We start from the raw sequence: 22,019 nt of genomic DNA, 5'->3' as shown, positions 1-22,019 counted from the left end.
ATATATTTTTTTTGGGGGGGGGGCTAAAAATGTGGGGCTCAAAACAGGTGGGGCACTGCCCCCTCTGCCCTGAATGACGGGTTGCCATTGCATAGCCCTAAATAAAAAAGTAAACATGGACTATTAATTACATCATTTTTTTCACATGGTTGGGGTGCGAGAATTTTCAGATATCAAAATGGTGTCATGGGCCAAAAAAGTTTGGATGGCATGCAGTAAACCCCTGGGGATTTCACAATGTCAAATTGGCATATCGTAAAAAGTCACGAAAACAAACATTTGCTTTTTGGTCAAAATTTAAGGTTAGGGTTAGCAGTGTGATTACGGTTATGGTTTAAGTTTAAAATCACATTTAAGAAGATAAATTGTAGAAATAGAATGAGTTTGACTTTGTAGCTGTGGTACCTAGTGACGACCAACATGCAGGAGCGGTCCGAATAGGCCCACAGTTCACTTTCTTGAAGCTGGGGGGCAATGTTGAGTCGATCTAGAATGTGTGGTTTCCATGGAAATAGGGGAACGCAGACATCTCTCTCAGCAGACAGTAAGGTGTCAAACAATCAGCTGTTTTGTGAAGTTTTAGCTAGCCAACATGGGTAAGAAGTCATCCGATGAAGACAAGACTACGTTGGCGGAGGCCTTTATCAATTTTCAGTAAGCACTGTTTTATTAACCTTATTAGCTAATAAACTAAACCAATTTTGCAACGCTGGTTTATTGCAAATATCACTCTCTAAAGTCAGTGAACTAACGTTAGCTAGCTAGATTTGCTTGTCAGTTTACCACGCTAGCTGCGATCCGAATTGAAAAGCCGTAAATGTAAAGCCTACTTTTTTTATGATCCATCCATTCAACTAGCTAGCTATATAGAATGACGCAGAAAGTCACGAGGTATGTTATAGCTAGATACATAATAATCTAGAGGCAAAAGAAACGCACACCTATTTAGGCGAGGTGCTGGCTATCGGAGTAGAACACTTGACAAATGAAAGGAGTGCCGCACACTCTAGGAGCTGAGACGCAATAACGTAATAACCAACGTTTCGTTATACCCGGATGAAGACAGCTTGTCTGTCGAAACGTTGGTTATTAGGTTATTGCGTCTGAGCCCCAAGTGTGCGGCTCTCCTTTAATTTTTCATAGCTAGATACATAACCTTTGAAATAAACAGAGACATTAAGCCTCTCTAGCTTGATAGACCTTAACGGTTTGAGCAACAGAAATTGAACGTGCCAGCTTTTTGACATTGACTCAAACCACACATTCCCAGACTATGACTTACTTGTGTGTTGTATTTAGGCTCGAAGTTAAGAGAAAGGAAATACAAGAGTGCCAGGAGGAGGTCAGTCAACTCGAGACAAAGAAGCAAAGACACACAGAATTGGTGAGAACATTAAGCAATTGTGAATTCGCAGGGTCTGTATTCATTTTCATTCCACAAAAGTTTTATTTTGCAACAGTTTTATTAGTTTAGGACAAAGTCCCCCCCCCCAGCACTACACAGTGGATTCAAATAATACAAGCTTGATGATGTGTTGGTTATTTGAAAGCAGCTGTGGAGTGCTAGGTGCACATTTGGGTTTTTGCCCTAAGGTCATTGACTAGACTACCTACAGACTCATTGAGTGAGAGAATCTGCACTATAAAATGATTAAGTTTTTTGTGCTCACAGAGGGAGCAGTTGAAAGAGGAGCAGTTGGGGCACATAAAGGTCTTGCGGAAGCAGGCTAAAGAACAGGAGAGTAAGCTGGAGCAGAGAGAGGTGGTCAACAAAGAGCAGGTGGAACAAGCTCTGCAGCAGAACTTGGAACTAGTCCGCAGCCAGGAGAAAGAACTGGCAGGTAGTCTCTAGGCTCTCCAATACAATATATCATCATCATAAAGCTACCTGTCAATAACTGTTTTTACCATCCACCGGTACTCCCCACCTGGAATATTATGAATGTGCAATATTAATGTAACATGAATACAAATAGTTTGTCCCTGTGCGTGAGAGAGCTGCGCACTGAAGTCAGCCGCCTGGAGGAGGAAGTGCTCGTCTTGCAGGCCGAGAGGCACATCAGGCAGGAGTATAAGATGACCGGAAGCCAAGAGCACCAGCAGCAGATCCAGCACCTGGAGGCTGAGCTGGCTCAGATGCAGAAGGGGTTTCAGGAGATGGCAGGTACATGCAGTCACAGGCTTGGCTCCTATAAGGGATGGATAACTAGGCCTATATTTTCTGGGAAGTCAACTCTTATTCGGACCCCTGTAACCCTATACAAACCAGTAACTGGTTTTAGGAATAAACTTTTCTTGCAAAGTGAGATTAAATCTCAATTATTTAAATCAAAGAAATAATATTTACAAAAACAAAAGTCAATTAATTTACAAGACCGAGAGAGACAGATGTCCTCACAGCTTTTCCTTGACCATGTCTCTTACTTCTACAGACAATATTCAGCGCTCTCTTGATGTAACTTTCAATGAAATTGACAAGAAGACAGTGCATCTCATCGATGAAAAAAAACAGCTGGCTACAGAGGTAAGACATAAGGCACATCAGCAGAACAGATTTCTTTAGTTTTGATGATGATACACTTTTTCCTCAGAGGGCCATCAAACACCTTGACAAGCACAGCCGACAGGAGATCAAAGAGAATGAGTGGCTGAAGAGAGAGGTATGGCGTTTGTGTGGTTTATATTTTCAACAACACATTAGGTTTGCTTTATTTTACAGTTCATAATCTGGTAGTCATCATGATTTGTTCTAAAAGAAAGCACAGTAAGACCCATCATTACATACCATAATAACATGGTACCAATTGGGGTTTTGTTTGTGTGACCCTATTGTTACAGTATACACAGTCCACAAAACATTAAGAACACAAACTTTAGTCCCCCCACCCCACAAGGTGTCGAAAGCGTTCCATAGGGATGCTGGCCCATGATGACTCCAATGCTTTCCACAGTTGTCAAGTCAGCTGGATGTTCTTTGGTTGTTGAATAAAGTATTACCAGACATGATCAGAAAGCACATCCCCTTGCTCCAGGGGTCTGTACTAGAAAGATGGATTCATGAGTATAAGTTAGCCAGCTAACTGTCCAAAATCATTTAATGTTTGAGAAATATAGATTTAAAATTGACAAGATTTAAAACAACCAATATACACGTTTTCTTATTCAACCAGAAAATCAAGTTTGTGTGGCTGTTTATCAAATTTAGTTGGCTAATTTAATAATCCTGCTTTCTGGAATACCCCACAGCTTGCTATTTACACAAGAGAGGTATCCATTACAGCATTGGCCGTCCAACAACTGGAGGAGGAGAATCTTGAGCACATGAGTCAACTGTTTGAGCGTCGCCTGGAGGATCTGCAAATCTCTAGGTCCCTCACCTCAACATAACTCTTCACCCACATTCATATACTGTAGATGGCCATTTGCCCTTATTTCACTGTGTGATATGACATGTCATATGTTACTGAATGAAACTGGACAGCCTGGTCCCAGATCAGTTTGTGTTGTGTAGCCAACTCCTATGGTCGTCGTCATGCCATTTTTAGGCAAGACAGCACAAACAGATCTGGGACCCGGCCATCAATTATATGCAATGCTATTAATCCACTCACCTGTGGTAAAACGTCTCTCTCCTTGCTTTCCATCTGTGGTCTCACTCATCTCTCTGCTCTCCTGTCCATAGAAACGTCTTCCTGACTCAGGCGGCAGGACTGGGACCCTCTGACTCCACAGTACAGGAGACCGTTATGAAGAGTAACGCTCTCAAATCAGAGAAAAAGTTGTCGTCACATGCGCCGAATACAACAGGTGTAGACCTTACAGGGAAATGCTTACTTACGAGGCCCTAACCAGCAAAGCAGTTTAAAAAAATACGGATAAGAATAACATAAAAGTAACAAGTAATTAAAGAGCTGCAGTAAAATAACAATAGCGAGACTATATACAGGGGGGTACCGGTACAGAGTCAATGTGCGGGGGCACCGGTTTGTTGAGGTCATATGTACATGTAGAGTTATTAAAGTGACTATGCACAGATGATAACCAAGAGTAGCAGCGGTGTAAAGGGGGGGGGGGAAGCAAATAGTCTGGGTAGCCATTTGATTAGTTGTTCAGGAGTCTTATGGCTTGGAGGTAGAAGCTGTTTAGAAGCCTCTTGGACCTAGACTTGGCACTCCGGTACTGCTTGCCGTGCAGTAGCAGAGAGAACAGTCTATGACTAAGGTGGCTGGAGTCTGACAATTTTTAGGGCCTTCCTCTGACACCGCCTGGTATAGAGGTCCTGGATGGCAGGAAGCTTGGCCCCAGTGATGTTAAGGGTCTTTCGCACTACCCTCTGTAGTGCCTTGCGGTCGGAGGCCGATGAAGTTGCCATACCAGGCAGTGATGCAACCCGTCAGGATGCTCTCGATGGTGCAGCTGTAGAACATTGAGGATATGAGGACCCATGCCAAATCTTATCAGTCTCCTGAGGGGAAATAGGTTTTGTCGTGCCCTCTTCACGACTGTCTTGGTGTGCTTGGACCATGTTAGTTTGTTGGTGATGTGGACACCAAGGAACTTGAAGCTCTCAACCTGCTCCACTGCAGCCCTGTCGATGAGAATTGGGGCGTGCTCGGTCCTCTTTTCTCTGTAGTCCACAATCATCCCCTTTGTCTTGATGACGTGGAGGGAGAGGTTGTTGTCCTGGCACCACACGGCCATGTCTCTGACCTCCCTATAGGCTCTCATCGTTGATCAGGCCTACCACTGTTCTGTCGTCGACAAACTTAATGGTGTTGGAGTTGTGCCTGGCCGTGCAGTCATGAGTGAACAGGGAGTACAGGAGGGGACTGAGCACACACCCCTGAGGGGCCCGTGTTGAGGATCAGCGTGGCGGATGATGGAGGAGGAGAATCTTGAGCGCGAGTCAACTACCCTTACCACCTGGGGGCGGCCCGTCAGGAAGTCCAGGATCCAGTTGCAGAGAGGTGTTTAGTCCCAGGGTCCTTAGCTTATTGATGAGCTTTGAGGGCACTATGGTGTTGAATGCTGAGCTGTAGTCAATGAATAGCATTCTCACATAGGTGTTCATTTTGTCCAGGTGGGAAAGGGCAGTGTGGAGTGCAATAGAGATTGCATCAGGTTATGATGACGATCAATTGTATTTTTTATTTGACAAATCCTTGTACAAATGTCAGCAACAAGCTGAATTGAAAGTACAACTTAATGACATTATTAAATACAAATTATCAAAACACCATAATATACAAACACAGCTATCGTCAACTGTTTAGCAAGCGAACCAAAGCTGGGATGGCACAGCAGAGATAGTTCTCGGTCCTGCAGTGTAGATCCTAGGTCTAGGATGTCTTTCAAATTGAAACTTTTGATATTTTTTTTTGCTGACAAGTGATGACATTTGTCCAGTGTTGCCAGTAGTGCAGCTCCTTGACTAGAAGCAGGGAAGACCACAAGAGGGACAGAGTAGTGACTCCTTGTCACTTTTGGAGTTTGTGCAACTGTTGCTGCCTTAGACTGTATTGACAAGCATATCACAAATCTAAATATGTTAGCCTTTCTGAAATACTCACGTTTCCTAACCTCTCTAGGGTAGGGGGCAGTATTTGCACGGCCGGATAAAAAAAACATACCCGATTTAATCTGGTTATTACTACTGCCCAGAAACTAGAATATGCATATAATTGTTTGATTTGGATAGAAAACACCCTAAGGTTTCTAAAACTGTTTGAATGGTGTCTGAGTATAACATAACTCATATGGCAGGCAAAAACCTGAGAAGATTCTGTACAGGAAGTGCCCTCTGTAGAAGGCCAAGAAATGGTCACTCTCTTTATTGAAAACTGAGGATCTCTGTTGTAACGTGACACTTCCTACGGCTCCCATAGGCTCTCAGAAGGCGGCAGAACGTTGAATGATGACTTTGCAGCCCATGGCTGAAAAACAGTAGCGCATTTGGATAGTGGTCGATCTGAGAACAATGAGACGGGGGCGCACGTGCACGTGAAGAGTCCATTTTAGATTTTTAGTCTTTGAACGAAAACAGGGTTTCCCGGTCGGAATATTATCGCTTTTTTTACGAGAAAAATCGCATAAAAATTGATTTTAAACAGCGTTTGACATGCTTCGAAGTACGGTAATGGAATATTTAGAATTTTTTTGTCACGATACGCGCCAGGCGCGTCACCCTTCGGATAGTGTCTTGAACACACGAACAAACAGAGGATATTTGAACATAACTATGGATTATTTTGAACCAAACCAACATTTGTTATTGAAGTAGAAGTCCTGGGAGTGCATTCTGACGAAGAACAGCAAAGGTGATCCAATTATTCTTGTAGTAAATCTGAGTTTGGTGAGTGCCAAACTTGGTGGGTGTCAAAATAGCTAGCCCGTGATGGCGAGCTATCTACTCAGAATATTGCAAAATGTACTTTTGCCGAAAAGCTATTTTAAAATCGGACATAGCGATTGCATAAAGGAGTTCTGTATCTATAATTCTTCAAATAATTATGTTTTTTGTGAACGTTTATCGTGAGTAATTTAGTAATTTCACCGGAAGTTTGCGGTGGGTATGCTAGTTCTGAACGTCACATGCTAATGTAAAAAGCTGGTTTTTGATATAAATATGAACTTGATTGAACAAAACATGCATGTATTGTATAACATAATGTCCTAGGAGTGTCATCTGATGAAGATCAAAGGTTAGTGCTGCATTTAGCCGTGGTTTGGGTTTATGTGACATTATATGCTAGCTTGAAAAATGGGTGTGATTATTTCTGGCTGGGTACTCTGCTGACATAATCTAATGTTTTGCTTTCTTTGTAAAGCCTTTTTGAAATCGGACCGTGTGGTTAGATTAACGAGAGTCTTGTCTTTAAAATGGTGTAAAATAGTCATATGTTTGAGAAATTGAAGTAATAGCATTTCTAAAAGGTATTTGAATATTGCGCCACGGGATTCCACTGGCTGTTGAGTAGGTGGGACGATTTCGTCCCACATACCCTAGAGAGGCTAATCATCTGTTATTGCCACTTACAAATGTAAATTATCACAATCGTCTGACAAAATAATTTATTTGTCACATGCTTTGTAAGCAACAAGTGTAGACTAACAAATGCTTACTTATGGGACCGTTGCAACAATAGAGAAAAAAAGGAGAAATAAAATAATAGAAAAATGCACAATTTCACATGAAATGGGAAGCAAGTAGAAATAGACATACCTGATCATTTTTAATCTACAATTAAATGTTTTCGGGGACGACGACTTTCCTTTGATGATTGGTTAGTAAAACAATCTTCCACTAAGTGGGCACCAGCGTGCCACTGGGAAGGGTGCTGTGATCAGTATCGTTTAACTCTAATGGGAGGCCCGCCCGGGCACAGGAAGCCACTGAGTCACAGCTCCCTTCCCAAGACTATTTGGCAACATGGCAACACTCATTTCCGTCTAAGACGGCATGTCCTCTCAGCTCAACTCAAGATAAAAACTTAAACTAACAATGGCTACCTGCAAGTTCCTCTCTTGGAATGTGGCACTTTCATTTACTGAGCTAATTACTTTCACCCCTAACCCTATCCAAATTTCCTCCATATTGGATACTGTACTGGCTTTTATCTTTCAGTAAATCACTGTAGTCATTTTAACCCCTCCCCCCTCCCAATGTCTAATGATTTACATGATTCCCACCAGAAGGGGTAAGCAGCAGCCCCGTACCTCCCCTCCACCCAGCAACGGAAGCATGGCGGGCTCAAAAGCAGGCCAAAGAGTTGGAGAGGGATGAAACAAGCGGCAGATGCAGCGAGGCAGCCTACAGACCAACAGAGGACCCCCTTCAGGACCTCAGTGTGCTTCTGTACGGCAGCCAGACCTACCTGCAGGTAAGAGCCATCTCAGGCTATTCTCGGAATCAACATATCCGTTAGACGTATAGAGATTCAGTTTTATTTCAACTCTATTGGCATATCTCAATAATCAAATGTGGTTTCCTCTACTCACCTTTCTTCCATCTGTGCCGACATTAAAGAGGTATCTTAACACAATTCAACTCAGCTTCCCTCGACCAAGGGCATAAGCTCTGTTTACAACAGTTGTCTCTGTGGCATTCACCTTGCTTTGGCCAATAGTTCTTCCATTTGAGGGTGGCTCAGGTCGAAGAGAAATCAAAAACATGGTCCAACCCATTTTTGTTTTTCTTAGTTGCCAAAGTTCAGTAGAAATATAAAGCTGTACTGGCAGCCTCCATCGTCATCTGTCGATAGACATATAGGTCAGCCTCAGCTGAGCGACAGCACAAGCTAGAGCTCGTAGCTACACTCAACAAAACTATAAAAGCAACAAGTAAAGTGTTGGTCCCATGTTTTATGAGCTGAAATAAAAAGAACCCAGAAATGTTCCATACGCACAAAAACCTTTTCTCTCAAATGTTTACATTCCTGTTAGTGAGCATTTCTCCTTTGCCAAGATAATCCATCCACCTGACAGTTGTGGCATATCAAAAAGCTGACTAAACAGCATGATAATTACAGGTGGACCTTGTTCTTGGGACAGTAAAAGGCTACTTTAAAATGTGCAGTTGTGTCACTCAACACAATGCAACACAACACAAGTTGAGGAAGCGTGTAATTGACATGCTGACCGTAGGAATGTCCACCAGAGCTGTTGCCAGGGAATTGAATGTTAATTTCTCTACCATAAGCCCCCTCAAATGTCATTTTAGAGAATTTGGCCGTACGTCCAACAGAGTGCCCCATGATGGCGGTGAGGTTATGGTATGGGCAGGCATAAGCTTCAGAAAACAAACAATTGCATTTTATCGATGGCAATTTGAAATCACAAAAATACCATGGTGAGATCCTGAGGCCAATTTTTAACCAATGGATGCATATCTGTATTCCCAGTCATGTGAAATCCATAGATTAGGGCCTAATGTATTTATTTCAATTGACTAATTTCCTCATATGAACTGTAACTCAGTAAAGTGTTCATGTTGCATTTATATTTTTGTTCATTATAAATATTACAGCAGTGTGGCTTGGGTGTTCCTTATGCATGCTGCTAAATCACAGCACTAATCTGTATCCAAACCATGTGCCCACCTGGGAATTTCATTTTACCAGTGTTGAAGAGAACATGATTTTAGTAAGGTGCTAAACAAAGTCATGAATGTGACGTCGAACTTCGCTATCCTTTTGACACATGCCATTCATTTTAGATTCAGAAGGTATTGAATCAGACATTGAGCGCTTTATTGAATCCTCCTAAAAAAAAAAATGCCCCAGGGACAGAGGCTTGAGTGAAGAAAGGGAGCGAAAGAGAGAGACTTAGGGATTGCCTCTCTCTGCCATTTCTTGGCAGTGGATGCAATCGAGACAACATAGGGATCTGAGAGTAACAATCTCGCTCCTTGTTGCGATGGGAAATCTTGGGCCAAACAGGATGCATCGCTTATATGAGACTACTCCCTTCCCTCTCTGTGCTGGCCAGCAGGGAGACATGCACCTGGGCCCTCTGGAGATGAAGCTGCTGACTGTGGTGGGCCAGGCCCTTCCCCTGCACCCTGTGCCATCCGAGACCCCCGGCTCCGAAGGCTCCTCCTCAGCTCCAGGGATGATCCAGGCTCCCGAAGACTGGCCCCTCACCTCCCGCATCATCCACAAGAGGTTCAAGTAGCCAGGCCCAAGCACTAATACACACACTTTTGTAAATCTAGCATTGGCCTCATGTTGGGATCAGAGACATGTATTACCATTAAACCTGCAATGATACTACAAACGCAAGGGTCTAAGAATGTTTTCTTAAGTTAGCGGAACGCCTCACCAATATCCAATGGTAGAGCGTGGCGCGAAATACAAATACCTAAAAAAATGCTAAAACTTCAATTTCTCAAAACATATATGACTATTTTACACCATTTTAAAGACGATACTCTCGTTAATCTAACCACATTGTCCGATTTCAAAAAAGGCTTTACAGCGAAACCAAAACATTAGATTATGTCAGGAGAGTACCCTGCCAAAAATAATCACACAGCCATTTTCAAAGCAAGCATATGTCACAATCAAAACCACAGCTAAATGCAGCACTAACCTTTGATGATCTTCATCAGATGTCACTCCTAGGACATTATGTTATACAATACATGCATGTTTTGTTCAATCAAGTTCATATTTATATCAAAAACCAGCTTTTTACATTAGCATGTGATGTTCAGAACTAGCATACCCACCGCAAACTTCCGGTGAGTTTACTAAATTACTTACGATAAACGTTGACAAAAAACAAATTATTTGAAGAATTATAGATACAGAACTCCTTTATGCAATCGCGGTGTCAGATTTTAAAATAGCTTTTCGGCGAAAGCACATTTTGCAATATTCTGAGTACATAGCCCGGCCATCACGGCTAGCTAATTTGACACCCACCAAGTTTGGCCCTCACCAAACTCAGATTTACTATAAGAAAAATTGGATTACCTTTGCTGTTTCCTCGTCAGAATGCACTTTCAGGACTTCTACTTCAACAACAAATGTTGTTTTGGTTCCAAATAATCATAGTTATATTCAAATACCTCCGTTTTGTTTGTGCGTTCAAGTCACTATCCGAAGGGTGACACGCGAGCGCATTTCGTGACAAAAAATGTCAATATTCCATTACCGTACTTCGAAGCATGTCAAACGCTGTTTAAAATCAATTTTTATGCTATTTTTCTCGTAAAAAAGCGATAATATTCCAACCGGGCGACGTTGTATTCATTCAAAGGCTGAAAGAAAAAAATTGAGTCGTCTCGTGGACGCGCATCTCCAGTGTCATTGTTTCCTGCCTGACCATTCGCAAAAACTCCTGCTGTTTTTCGCCCAGAGACGTCATTCCACTTTCTGGAGCCTTCTGAGAGCCAATGGAAGCCTTAGAAAATGTCACGTTACAGCAGAGATGCTGTATTTTCGATAGAGATGCCACAGAAGGAGAACAAATTGTCAGACAGGGCACTTCCTGTATGGAATCTTCTCAGGTTTTGGCCTGCCATATGAGTTCTGTTATACTCAGACACCATTCAAAGTTTTAGAAACTTTAGGGTGTTTTCTATCCAAATCTACTAATTATATGCATATTCTAGTTTCTGGGCAGGAGTAGTAACCAGATTAAATCGGGTACGTTTTTTATCCGGCCGTGAAAATACTGCCCCCTATCCCAAACATGTTAAGGAACAATTGTGCCGCATGATGCTTCACAGGTTTAAAGCAGCTCAGAGTAGAAGTATTGATCTAGGTTCGGTCCATATAAATCTTATTCATTAAGATCTATACAAGACTCACACGTAACTGACGTTAAAATGTGGATACAGACCCAGGTTATAACCCAGGGGAATTAGTGATTCACTTGTCTTACTCGTCGCCACAAACCTTTACCTCATTTATACCCAAATGGGTATAATCCCCCCCCACCAATACTTCCTTAATACAGTTGATTACAATTCATTATCATCAAATCACCCAAACTCAAGATACTGTTGCAAAACACTTTGTGGAAGCTGCACTTTATTGAAAAAAAACAAAAAGAATCTACCAAATTCTGCATACATTTATTTATACATTTAATAAACAAAAATATAAATCTGCAGGTACAATGCAGTTAATGCTAATTTGATGAATAGAATAACCTTCATGTTTGACCATCCTGCACATATCCCACCCACCCCCATGATGGAAAGGATCCATTTTATATACACAAAGCACCGATCAACAGTGCTCCATTTCCCCCCCTGCTCAACTGGACCCTACTGCCCACTTACCCCACATTCAAATATTAAATCATTTAACATACTTTATTTGTGCTTGATTGATCTAGTATGGCTTTATATACCAATAGAATAGTCCCAAAACTGCTAACCCAGCCCTTCTGGCACTCTCGACAAGCTTGAGCAAACAAAAGTATTTAAAAGATTTCAAATAGTATTTCAACCCAGATCTGACACTTAGAGCTGACCAGTGACAACCACAGCTCTTTCCCCTGCCTCCTGTGACCACCTCCTTCCCCCCCAACGCTGGTCTATGTAAAGATGGCCCGAGCATGAAGGACACTCTGCACATTTATTTTGGAAAGGCAGCCATAGAATTGTTCCATGTAAAATAAATTACATGCCAAGTGTAAAGCATATGGATCGTTCCCAACGCAATGCAGGCAAATCACAAATGTAGTGCCTTGCTAGTGAGTGAAAATGTTCCCTTAAAAGAAAAAAGACCCTAGCTCACAGAATTGACTGTTGAATCATTACACTTGTTTCATGCCAATATCACCCCAGGGTTGTGACTGAGCTGCTAAGAACTGTGCTTGACATTATGCTGGTTCAGTGATTAGAGCTTCATCAGTCTGAGTCGGTTACATGTTTCCATCTTTATATTATTTTTATTTTATTTTTTTAACTCAGTCACTCTCAAACTCCAATTATACAAATCATACCCATGTATACACCTGAATACCTCCCACAAGGAAGAGTTTGTCATTCATTTTTTTTCTATTTCATATTCTCTGTGGGTATAAATAAATACAAACAATGCACAAGGAATGTCTACTGCAAACGTAATACATAATTCTTTTTGAAAATCATGGTATAAACAGAGGTTAGCTTTACTAATCAGTTATGGTTAAATTAGATAATGTACGATTGATGATCGGATCAAGCAATTCTGTGTGATAAACCACTATTTTCCATACATAACAGCAAAGTCAAAATGTCTCCCTTTCCGCAACCATTTGTATCTATTACAGAAGACAAATGGGATGAGTGATCCCTGTAGAGGGGTTAGAATGGCAGCGCACACTGTTTCTCGGAAGACAAATTACAAAATGGGATCCGTGTCCTATACTTGACGCCTCTTGGACATGGTTTCCCCCCTTGAGTCCTTATTTGTGCTGATATTCTCGACGAGGAGTATAACAGCTAACTGGATTTTTGCTTGAAAGTTAGTCTCGCTGCTTCATGGTTTGTCTTCGGAGGGCAAAAGCCTCCTTTTTAGGTTACATGAACTGCATCTGCTGAGAGAAAGATAAAGGTCATGTTGAATGTATTTTTTTAAGTGCCTAACATTAATACTCCTTGTTTCCCTTGATAACAAACCAAGTTCCTTCACAAAACGTTGGCCAGAATACAATAAAATATCTACAAAGATTTTTCTTTCTCCAGCACTTGCGTTCTCGGATGTGTGTTTGATCAGGACAGCAGTGTGTCCTCAAGGAAGGTCATTGACACGATTCAGTTAATCGCCAGTCCTGTGTCATGACTAGTTGAGAAGTCCTCCGGCACAAAACAGGACTTACGATTCTTAGATCAAAAATGCCTTCCATCCAGGACATACTGTTGGCAAAAATCAAACACACCTGAAAGCGTAGTGCAGAAGAAATTACCATCTATTAAATACATTCTGGCCACATTGATTTAAAGAAAATGGAATGTATTGCAATGAAGATAACAGCAAAAAACTATTAAGTGTTTGAAGCAGGGGTTGAAACCGGTTCAGGGAACAGAACTGAAAACCGTAAAGTAACATTTTAAGGAACAGAAACAGAACCTTTACTTTAAAAGCATGGGAAGCAGTGAATTTAAAAATATATATTTTACGTTCCAGGCATTTTTTTTTTCCAAGTCCCACAACAAACACCTATGCAAAACCCTCACTCTGTCACTCAATAACTTATTCCAGTGTCTGCCTGCAAGCTGAAAATCTTTGCCTGTGCGATTTTAGGCTACCTGCCCCTCCAAAGCATGGGTTACTGTACTGACGTTAGTTACAAGCTTGATTCAGAAGATAGGGAGAAAGATTTTTTATAAGCTAGAGAAGAATGGATTAACTTTTTCAATGCTAGTTAAGGATACTACAGATCTAGTTATCGCGTTTGAAGTTGTATCTATTAACTACAGAAAAGGTAAGACGTGTTTTTAATTCTGGTGCCACTCTGCACATACGAGCTTGCTAGCTAGCTCAAGCTTTCAAGCGCATTAGCTACAGTAGCTAGCTCAAGCTTTCAAGCGCATTAGCTACAGTAGCTAGCTCAAGCTTTCAAGCACATTAGCTAGCTAGCTCAAACTAAGGAAAAGTTGCTCCTCCTAGGTATAATTCTGTGGACCTAATTCCTATAATGCATGTCATAAGATGCCCAGCATTTAGCCTCAACACTCTCTCCCCATCCACAAAATTTCAGACCATGTAAACAACTAGCTTGCCTACTCTGTTATTTAATGAGCTAAATGTAAACCAAAAAAAACTTGATTTCACAGGCTAAAAATAAGAACAATATAAACCAGTACTTGAGGGGTTTGAACCGATTCAGAACTTTATTTTGCTGGTCAGAACAGTGGAACAAAACGAAGTGGTTCTGTTCAGAACGAATCGATTGGAATATAATTTTGGTTCCACCCCTGGTTTGATGCTTGAATTGCAGCATGATAAACAAACATATAGGGCTGAAGTCCACTCCAGAGAAAAAACACATTTAGCAGAATTGTCTCAAAGAGCTCCATTTTGTCAGCATAGAAGAGTGTCAAAAGAAACCACATTACTCCAATATTAGTGGTGACATTTATTTTAACGGTCAACTTCCACAAGAGGCTGCTGATCATTTATGCAAATGCATGTAAATGGTCAGTGAATATTTGATGCACACCAATGTGGCTTTGTTTCCAAAATAAATGTCTCAGTTTATGGAGTGATGCAATCTGTTAACAGCGCTGCTTTCATTAGGTTGTCAAAATGTCACATGGGCCAAAGTACTTTTTGAAAAGTCTTGTTTCGCAGTCTAGGTCAGACTTCCGTGCAGACATGCAAGGCAACGGAGCAAGCAACATCTTACAGGTGGTTGAGTGATTATGACAGGAAAGACTGGGCCATTAAGCTTTGAAGCACAAATAATTATCAAACCCAAGAGACATTGGTGTGTTGGCAAGCGGAGCAGAAGTGTGCAGATATGAGCATGCAACACACACACACAGTACCTAAAGAGGTTCTACAAGAAATCCTTGAGAGAGAGTTGTGCAAAGGGGTCCTTTCCTGGTGCTCTGAGAGGACTCTGACTGGAAGGACTAGAAGCTGCCGAGGGCTAGTTCAGAGAGAGAATGACAGGGTGAGGGGAAATCGAGGAACGGCTAGAGAAGGAAATTACAAACAAGAGGGGAGAACCTAGCTACAGATATAAAGGGAGCAGAATGGAGAGAACAGGGTCAGGTCCAGAGTGTAGCGCCCTAACACGGTCAGTGTTGAGGTAAAACCTTACAGCTCTTGACAAGAGGACAGCAGATAAATCGTCAGAAAACAATACATGCTTCACAAGATATTCTCCTAAGGCAGCTACCGTTCTGATTTAGAGCCTACTGAAGAGATGAAAGGAGGATGAGGGTGTTATATCCTATTCTAAATACTATGTTGACATGCCAGGCATCATTCAGAATAATAGCTGAAATGGTACGAAGGTGAATGAAAGCGCGTTCTGAATAGAAGTCCCAAAGCGCAGAATATAATTCCTTAAGTCACTTGCCACTTTAAACCATTTACCAGTGATATGGAATAACCATGTGTATATTCCAATACCACTTTTATGGAGAATGAGTTGTGGGGCTGGACAACGCATCCTGCAGATACATTTTTCATACAGACAGCAGGCATACCACCTCAGAGGGTGTTGAAGTTGGCCACAGAGTCCGACTTCTTTCTATTGCAAAAGGCAGTAGAGAGCATGGTTGGGCTCAAATCCATACTAAACTGACCCAAGATCAGCGTCTACGAGGCAACATCACCCTACTGCTTGGCATCTGTTCAGAGAAAAGCTACCAGGGAAGGGAGTAGAATGGAGAGTCCAGTACCTGTGCTCCTGGGGCCGGGCCAAAGGGGTTGGCCGGCCTCATGACTGGTTGGCTGTACATCATAGTGGGCTGGGTCATCATGCCCATGGAACCCATCTGGGGAGGCTGAAGGAAGACAAACAAAAAATGAAATTGTGAAAATCAAATCGTCATGAAAGTTTTGCGTGCACCAAATTCTTTCCTGCTGAAGAAATGGTGATATTCTGACAGAATTGCTCGTTTATTTCAGTGGTATATGACGGGTTACACAGTAGTACGATGTCTCAGTTCAAGCACAGTCGAGTTTTAAGAGAACAAAATCATTGTACATGTTGTCCTCGGCTGATTTGACACTGGTTACTGATAAACTATAGTTCAAATATAGCTCCATATTGAGACACGAGCACTGGGATGTAAAAGTTAATGGCTGAATCAGCTCGTCTTGATGCATATCAACAGCTTGCATTGTCAATCATTACAAGATGACATCTATTACAATGTCTTGGTAATTTTTCCATTTGATTCGTCATGGACCTTTTGGCTAGTCTGTGGGTGTAGAAATGAACGAGAACATAGTATATAATTTACTGTGCAATAGTGTCACAAATTGGCCCTAGTGTCACATTTTTCAAAAACCAAACAAGGTATTCCCCACCAAGATTCTCTTCCCAATAGAATTTAGAACCCCAGGAAACCGGGTCATGTTCATTATACCGCACGCAATGGAAAACTTTTACAACAGAAAACGAAAATGTGCATTTCTTATTGGACATTAGGGTTTTTTACCTGCAATTTCTAATAACCCATCCGCAACCACCCGACTACGTGCTAGGGAAAATCTGAGGCTGCATCCAACCCGCAAATATAGAAAATGCGCTATAAGCTACAGTCAAAGACTGCAGAACTATTTTTTGACAGGGGGTGCAGGATTTTGTTTTGCCATTTAAAATATATATGTTTCTGCTTATAATTTGTACAGAGTTTTTGCTGGTGAAATTTAACATTTTGATCATTGCAAGGAGTTGGCCCTATGGCTTCATTGAAAGCACAGGGATGGGTGCCTTTGCATCAGAAGATCTATATTCAGAAAATGTCTAGGAGGGCTGATCTAGGATCAGGCCCCCTCCTGTCCATGCCTTATAATCTAAAAAGGCAAAACTGATCCTACATTGAGACGTTTTATGAACCCAGGCCCTGGAGTGAACCAGAGGCAAATGTATAATCTTAAAAAAAAATGTAATGTAAACCCAGCAAACAATTGTTATTGGTTCAAAGTGGAATTATCTTTGTCAGCTAAAAATAAGGTTCAGAAACGTAACGTACTGAGGGAAGCATTCACAAAGCTCCAGAAGTCAGATATGGTTGCACATTCTCAGAAAGATTGAGGCATGGCTGCAAGAGCTTGAAAAGATCCACCCCCCCAAAAAGAATACTTACCATTCCATATGCCATCATTCCCGTCGGCGTCGTTGCAGGGAAGGCCATGACAGATGGTGCCTGAGATGACAAGCAAAGATGGTCACTCTCAATAAACCAGGACACTCCGTCACTTTTACGCAAAGTTAGCATATAACCAATTGTAAATAATGACAGTTTTATATTCATGTTGATTTAGTTCATTAATCACTTTTGCAAAATAACAGGTGCAAATGCTTAGTCATTTTGGTCCGTATAGTTCCCTCCTCTCCAGAAACAACCGACCTGAACAAAGTTGTCTTTGTTCATCTCTCAGACAAGCTACAATTGTCCCATTCACATGCAACACTTCAGTCTCATTGCCTGCCTGCTTCCACTTTGGCAAGACTAATGGCACATCTGGGAAACATTTGGCATGCCTGTCCTTATTCCCCCTAGTTTACCCTTACAGTGTGTGTTAGGGTGAGAGAGAGAGAGCCCTGAAGCAAGAAGCTGTTACTTGCAGGTGCAGAGCTGCTCTTCTGAAAAAGACAGAGAGAGGGGGGCTTTTATAGAGAAACTGCTAGACTCTCAAACAGCCCTCAGAGTAGTAACAAACCCTGATTTGTTTTAACATCACAGGCCTTTCAGTTGCATGAAAAGGCACCCTCAGGAAGGAAATATTTAATTAGCAAATCAAGCCATTGAAAAACGGACAGAATGAACAAGTGGACGTATATAAAACATAAATGTGGGTTTCATTACATACTCAGCACTTGTTTCGATAGTCCAACAGCCATTTAACTTCTCACATTCATCACAAATGCTTTGCATAAAAGCATACTCGGCAGACAATATAGGCCATGCAAAACGATTGCAGACATTTGCTTGAATAGGAAAATATGGAGGTAAATATCAGGTTCTGGAGAAGCTCACTCTGCAATAGTCATCATAGCCCAGCACCTTTGACAATATCACTAAAACACAATGTTGAGATTTTAGGCCAGGGGGTCCACTGTGGAAGCTTAAATCACAGCCAATTCAATGGGACAGAAACCATTCCTAGCAACCACTGTTGCATGGCAGTAAAGTTCTGATTCAAAGACTCTTACCAGGAAGTGTCCAGGGTGAAGTGAAAAAAAGTTAAACGTTGCTTAAAACATTATTTTAAGTATGAGTTTTTCCTGACACAAACTTTTAGAATCCCATTTTGATCGTATAGCCCAAAAAGGTTAACATCTTACATGGCCATCTCAATCAAACATAATGCTTACAAATATTGGTGTACGGCAGTTCGTTTTTTGGGATGTCAAGTATCAGGGAGACTGAACATCCAACAAGACAGCAAGAAAATGTAAATCTGTATTTCCATTCAAAACAAAGGCCGCTTTCAACAGCTTGGAAGGTGATAGTCATTATTCTTGGTGATCAAGGTAACAACCGTAATGAAAAAAATGTTGATTGATTTTACTACCATTAACCTTCCACTGAATTATCAGTTAGAATGTGGCAAAATCTTAACTCCGGGTTTTCACCAGATACTATTTCTAATGACCAAATGGAAAGCAGTCATTTTCAATGAAAGGTAGGTGAAGTGCAGAGACTTTTGACGATGCCATCAGAACTTTATGCAAATCACGAGCAGTCGCTTTGCGGTAATAACCAAACTGGGGTGTCTTGCTACCCAGCTTTGACACTGTGCTGGATAGGCTCCCAGCCAACATGCTGTTTTGCACACTGTTCAGAAGAAACAACCACAAGGGGGGATTTTTTTTAAATAATAATAACAATTGAAGAGATGCCTTACGGTAAAGTGATATCTGGGTAAACATAGCATAAAGTGTGTTAGTTGTAGATCATGCAGCTACCCAAGATCTTACCTCAGTTTCTTGTCCATCCTCCCATTGGCTTTGACAGTATCAATAGACAAAGATACCATGGTCTTTCGGCATATTTCCATAACAGTGGTCACTTGATAATAGCGGACTAGACTTTTTGTTGTTGTAAGAATGCTTATTTAACATTCTTATGGAAACACCATACCCACTCACAAATCATTGAAACCTTTTTGGAAACCCTTCACTTGAACCTTCAGTCATGAGCTTGGAGAACACCGTCTTAATAATGACATTTGAAAGTGTTGTGAACAGGCGAGATCAGCTTATGGAAACAGGTCTTGCTAACTTTTACCGAGTTGGGGTGGTCTAGTGGTTAACACCACCACCCTCAAAACATACAAGGGCACACGGTAGCAAAAGGGGGTGTTCCCATTGTAGAAATTCAGATCGTTTCACCCTACTAAACCACGTCATGTTATGACTGTCACGGTGTCACAACAGTTATGTCCTTATTATACAGGTAGTATGTGACACTTAATGCAGGCTCAGAGTAAGGTGTGACCAGAAGTTCAATAAAAAAAATTAAAAAAAACAGCAAAGGATTATAAAAAAAGAATTAAAAAAAAAAAATGTACAGTAGGTGTAACGACTGTCCATGGACGTATTCTTATAGTCTAGAGACATGTCGTTAGACCTAGTATAAACCAGCCTTTGGAGAACTAAGGGCTGAGCTGAGGAGGAGAGGTCAGTCATGACAGATCATGCTGTGGCATCGGTGTTAGATTGAGGTCAGCAGGTCATAAGGCGCCCACGGTGCAGACCGCAGGGCGGGTGATGAGTGACCCGGGCCTCTTGGCCCACAAGTCAGAGAGAAGGCGTGGCTGGGTGAATGTGTGGGATTAATACCAGGCATGCCAGCTTTGGTCAAAGAGCAGGAAATGGTACAACCATTGAAACTTACGTATTGTGGGAAATGCATTCCGTTCTGTATTTTTTTCCCCCAGGAGAACAATTATACAATGCAGCAGACATTTGAGACAGAGATTAGAAAATATTGAAACAACAAAATACAAATTGAATTAACAAAGTAAAAACAAAAACACACTAACAAAGGAAGTTGGCGCTTTCTGTCCATATGATCCGTATGCACCAGGAACTTAAACCAGCGTTTTGGTTGGATAAACAATTCCAAAAGCAGATGAGGAAATGGCACATTTCCTTTCATAAATCGTATAATTTATATTGATCAATGCAATCAACTTTTGTGATCAGAACTTTGAAAACTAGAGATAATTAAGACTTATACCGAACAAACTTACCATGGCGGCAGGGTTCCATGTGGTAGAGGGAGCAGTCTTTGGTTGCCAATTGTTTCCACCTGTCAACTTCTTCTCACCAGGCTGACTCCAATGAATATCACTAAATAAAAAAATGGAAATGTTAATTATTTTTCATTTAACTGCCACATCAGTATGGGGGGGAAAAAAGAAAAAAAGTGATTCCAGTTTAGTTAACATAGCATTCTTACTTTTTTGCCACACCATTGCCAATTCCCAAATCTGAAAAGGAAAGAGAATGCATTGACAGTTGAGTGCATAGAGCCACTGACTTGACAATGTCCAACAGAGCTGGCACGTGACACTTCATCTGGAAGCTGGTCTGCTAAAAATGTTGTACTCAGCAACAGCATATGCAGTTGACCATTACAGTAAAGTAGGAGAAAGGCCTTAGGAGCACGTTAATGATACATACTGCCCACAAGGTTGGCCAAGGACGAGTCCAGGTCGTCGGACACCAGCTTCCCAGGCTGCTGCCCGCTGGGGATGAGCCCCTGGCCGGGCAAGGAGGCCACTGTGGGTTTGAGGATGCCATCTAAAACATTGTTTTACAAGAAAGGGGGGCAGGGTGGGAGGGAGTGACAGAGGGAAAAACGAGGTAGTAAAGGCACGCCAGACGACACATAACAATGACACACAACACCAGAGACGAGACAGGTAAGAGGAAATGGTTAACGTGAGCGAAATGGGAAGCGGGTGTCGCATGTGAAAATGACATTTCTGGCGGTCCGGGACTAAGGAGTGTGTAGTCAACTCACTCACCCAGTCATGCATGTGCCATGCAAAAGCCAAGGCCCAAAGTGTGTGTTCACCCAATGGACAAGGGAGAGAAACAAAAACAACGGTGAGGTCGTGAGCGAAGCGCCCCAAAAACCACACATTACATACGTGTACATTCTCCACTCTTCACTAACACTTTATTGAGCACCAAAGGGCCCTTCGCTGACAAATGCTCCCATTGGTGATGTGCTTATGACTTCATAGGCACAACTACTCAGGAGCAGTAGTCTATATTAAGAGAGATTGAAATAGTGCCAATACTCATTTCCTAAGCTCTTCCATTTCCTTAAAGATCATGCAAGATTAGACAATGTGAAAGGAATAAATTGACTAGATGGACTTTAAAGGAATACTACACTCAAACGTAAAAAAATCATGCATTTTACATTCTATCATGGAATGTTTTTGCTTTCCAGAAAGTGCTTTATCTTGGGGGAAAAAACTTGGGGGGGGGGGGGGGGGGTTTATTAACAGTAGAAAAATTGACAAAGTACTAAAAGATGTTTTTTGAATGTAGTATTCATTTAAAAAGAGACACTTTAAAGGAATACTATGCTAAATGCATCATACTGGCTGTATTTTGAAAGTTGTACATCTTGAAAACTTGATTGCTTACATGCAAAACATTCTGGGACTATATCAACAACGGAATAATGAAACAAATACCAAAAGAAAGTTTTGGGGTAGAGTTTTTCTTTTAAGTGTTATGCTACAGTGTGATGCTGAGGAAAGCACTACCCGGAGTCTTTGGGTTCTATTCATGACAAACTGCCATGTTGCAGGCCTCAACAGTGAAAGAGTTCAAGAAGTGTTCACTAAAGAAGCTCAAAGGCACCA

General features: G+C 41.5%; 2 protein-coding genes across 20 annotated transcripts in view; one reads left to right on the top strand and one right to left on the bottom strand.

Annotated features, from left to right (window-relative positions):
* The first annotated feature begins 109 nt into the window (after positions 1 to 109).
* Positions 110 to 9,774, top strand: ccdc83 (coiled-coil domain containing 83). Of its 3 annotated transcripts, none has more exons than XM_029690589.1 (10): positions 110 to 654; positions 1,300 to 1,384; positions 1,673 to 1,841; positions 1,997 to 2,164; positions 2,433 to 2,524; positions 2,592 to 2,660; positions 3,247 to 3,368; positions 3,683 to 3,807; positions 7,693 to 7,880; positions 9,490 to 9,774. In XM_029690589.1, the coding sequence occupies exons 1-10, from the start codon at positions 593 to 595 to the stop codon at positions 9,670 to 9,672; spliced, it is 1,263 nt and encodes a 420-aa protein (XP_029546449.1). In that variant the 5' UTR covers positions 110 to 592; the 3' UTR covers positions 9,673 to 9,774. The 3 variants fall into 3 exon arrangements, with proteins under 3 accessions (XP_029546449.1, XP_029546448.1, XP_029546447.1); XM_029690588.1 differs by having other exon boundaries at positions 1,657 to 1,841; positions 9,487 to 9,774; XM_029690587.1 differs by having other exon boundaries at positions 113 to 654; positions 9,487 to 9,774.
* A 1,732-nt stretch (positions 9,775 to 11,506) lies between these two features.
* picalma (phosphatidylinositol binding clathrin assembly protein a) overlaps positions 11,507 to 22,019 on the bottom strand; it is a 51,388-nt gene continuing 40,875 nt past the window's right edge. For 9 of the 17 annotated variants that reach the window (XM_029690572.1, XM_029690571.1, XM_029690570.1 and 6 more), the window contains 8 exons: positions 20,818 to 20,937; positions 20,594 to 20,624; positions 20,385 to 20,484; positions 20,027 to 20,050; positions 17,270 to 17,329; positions 15,854 to 15,958; positions 14,990 to 15,093; positions 11,507 to 13,032 (listed from right to left, as the gene is read on the bottom strand). In XM_029690572.1, the coding sequence (XP_029546432.1) occupies positions 15,001 to 15,093; positions 15,854 to 15,958; positions 17,270 to 17,329; positions 20,027 to 20,050; positions 20,385 to 20,484; positions 20,594 to 20,624; positions 20,818 to 20,937 (533 nt within the window). In that variant the 3' untranslated portion in view covers positions 11,507 to 13,032; positions 14,990 to 15,000. Of the gene's footprint in view, positions 13,036 to 14,989; positions 15,094 to 15,853; positions 15,959 to 17,269; positions 17,330 to 20,026; positions 20,051 to 20,384; positions 20,485 to 20,593; positions 20,625 to 20,817; positions 20,938 to 22,019 lie in introns of all 17 variants that reach the window. The other 8 variants (XM_029690574.1, XM_029690582.1, XM_029690586.1 and 5 more) reach the window with 5 other exon arrangements.

The sequence above is a fragment of the Salmo trutta genome, chromosome 15 (genome assembly GCF_901001165.1).
Source record: "Salmo trutta chromosome 15, fSalTru1.1, whole genome shotgun sequence".
Taxonomy (NCBI): domain Eukaryota; kingdom Metazoa; phylum Chordata; class Actinopteri; order Salmoniformes; family Salmonidae; genus Salmo; species Salmo trutta.
This window is presented reverse-complemented; position numbering and strand designations above follow the sequence as displayed.

Bases quoted from the DNA above. Each gene is read 5' to 3' on its own strand.
- ccdc83 (XM_029690587.1), top strand. From the start codon at position 593: ATGGGTAAGAAGTCATCCGATGAAGACAAGACTACGTTGGCGGAGGCC. The intron at 2,661-3,246 runs GTATGGCGTTTG...AATACCCCACAG, and splicing joins ATGAGTGGCTGAAGAGAGAG to CTTGCTATTTACACAAGAGA. The intron at 3,808-7,692 runs GTGTAGACCTTA...GATTCCCACCAG, and splicing joins ACATGCGCCGAATACAACAG to AAGGGGTAAGCAGCAGCCCC.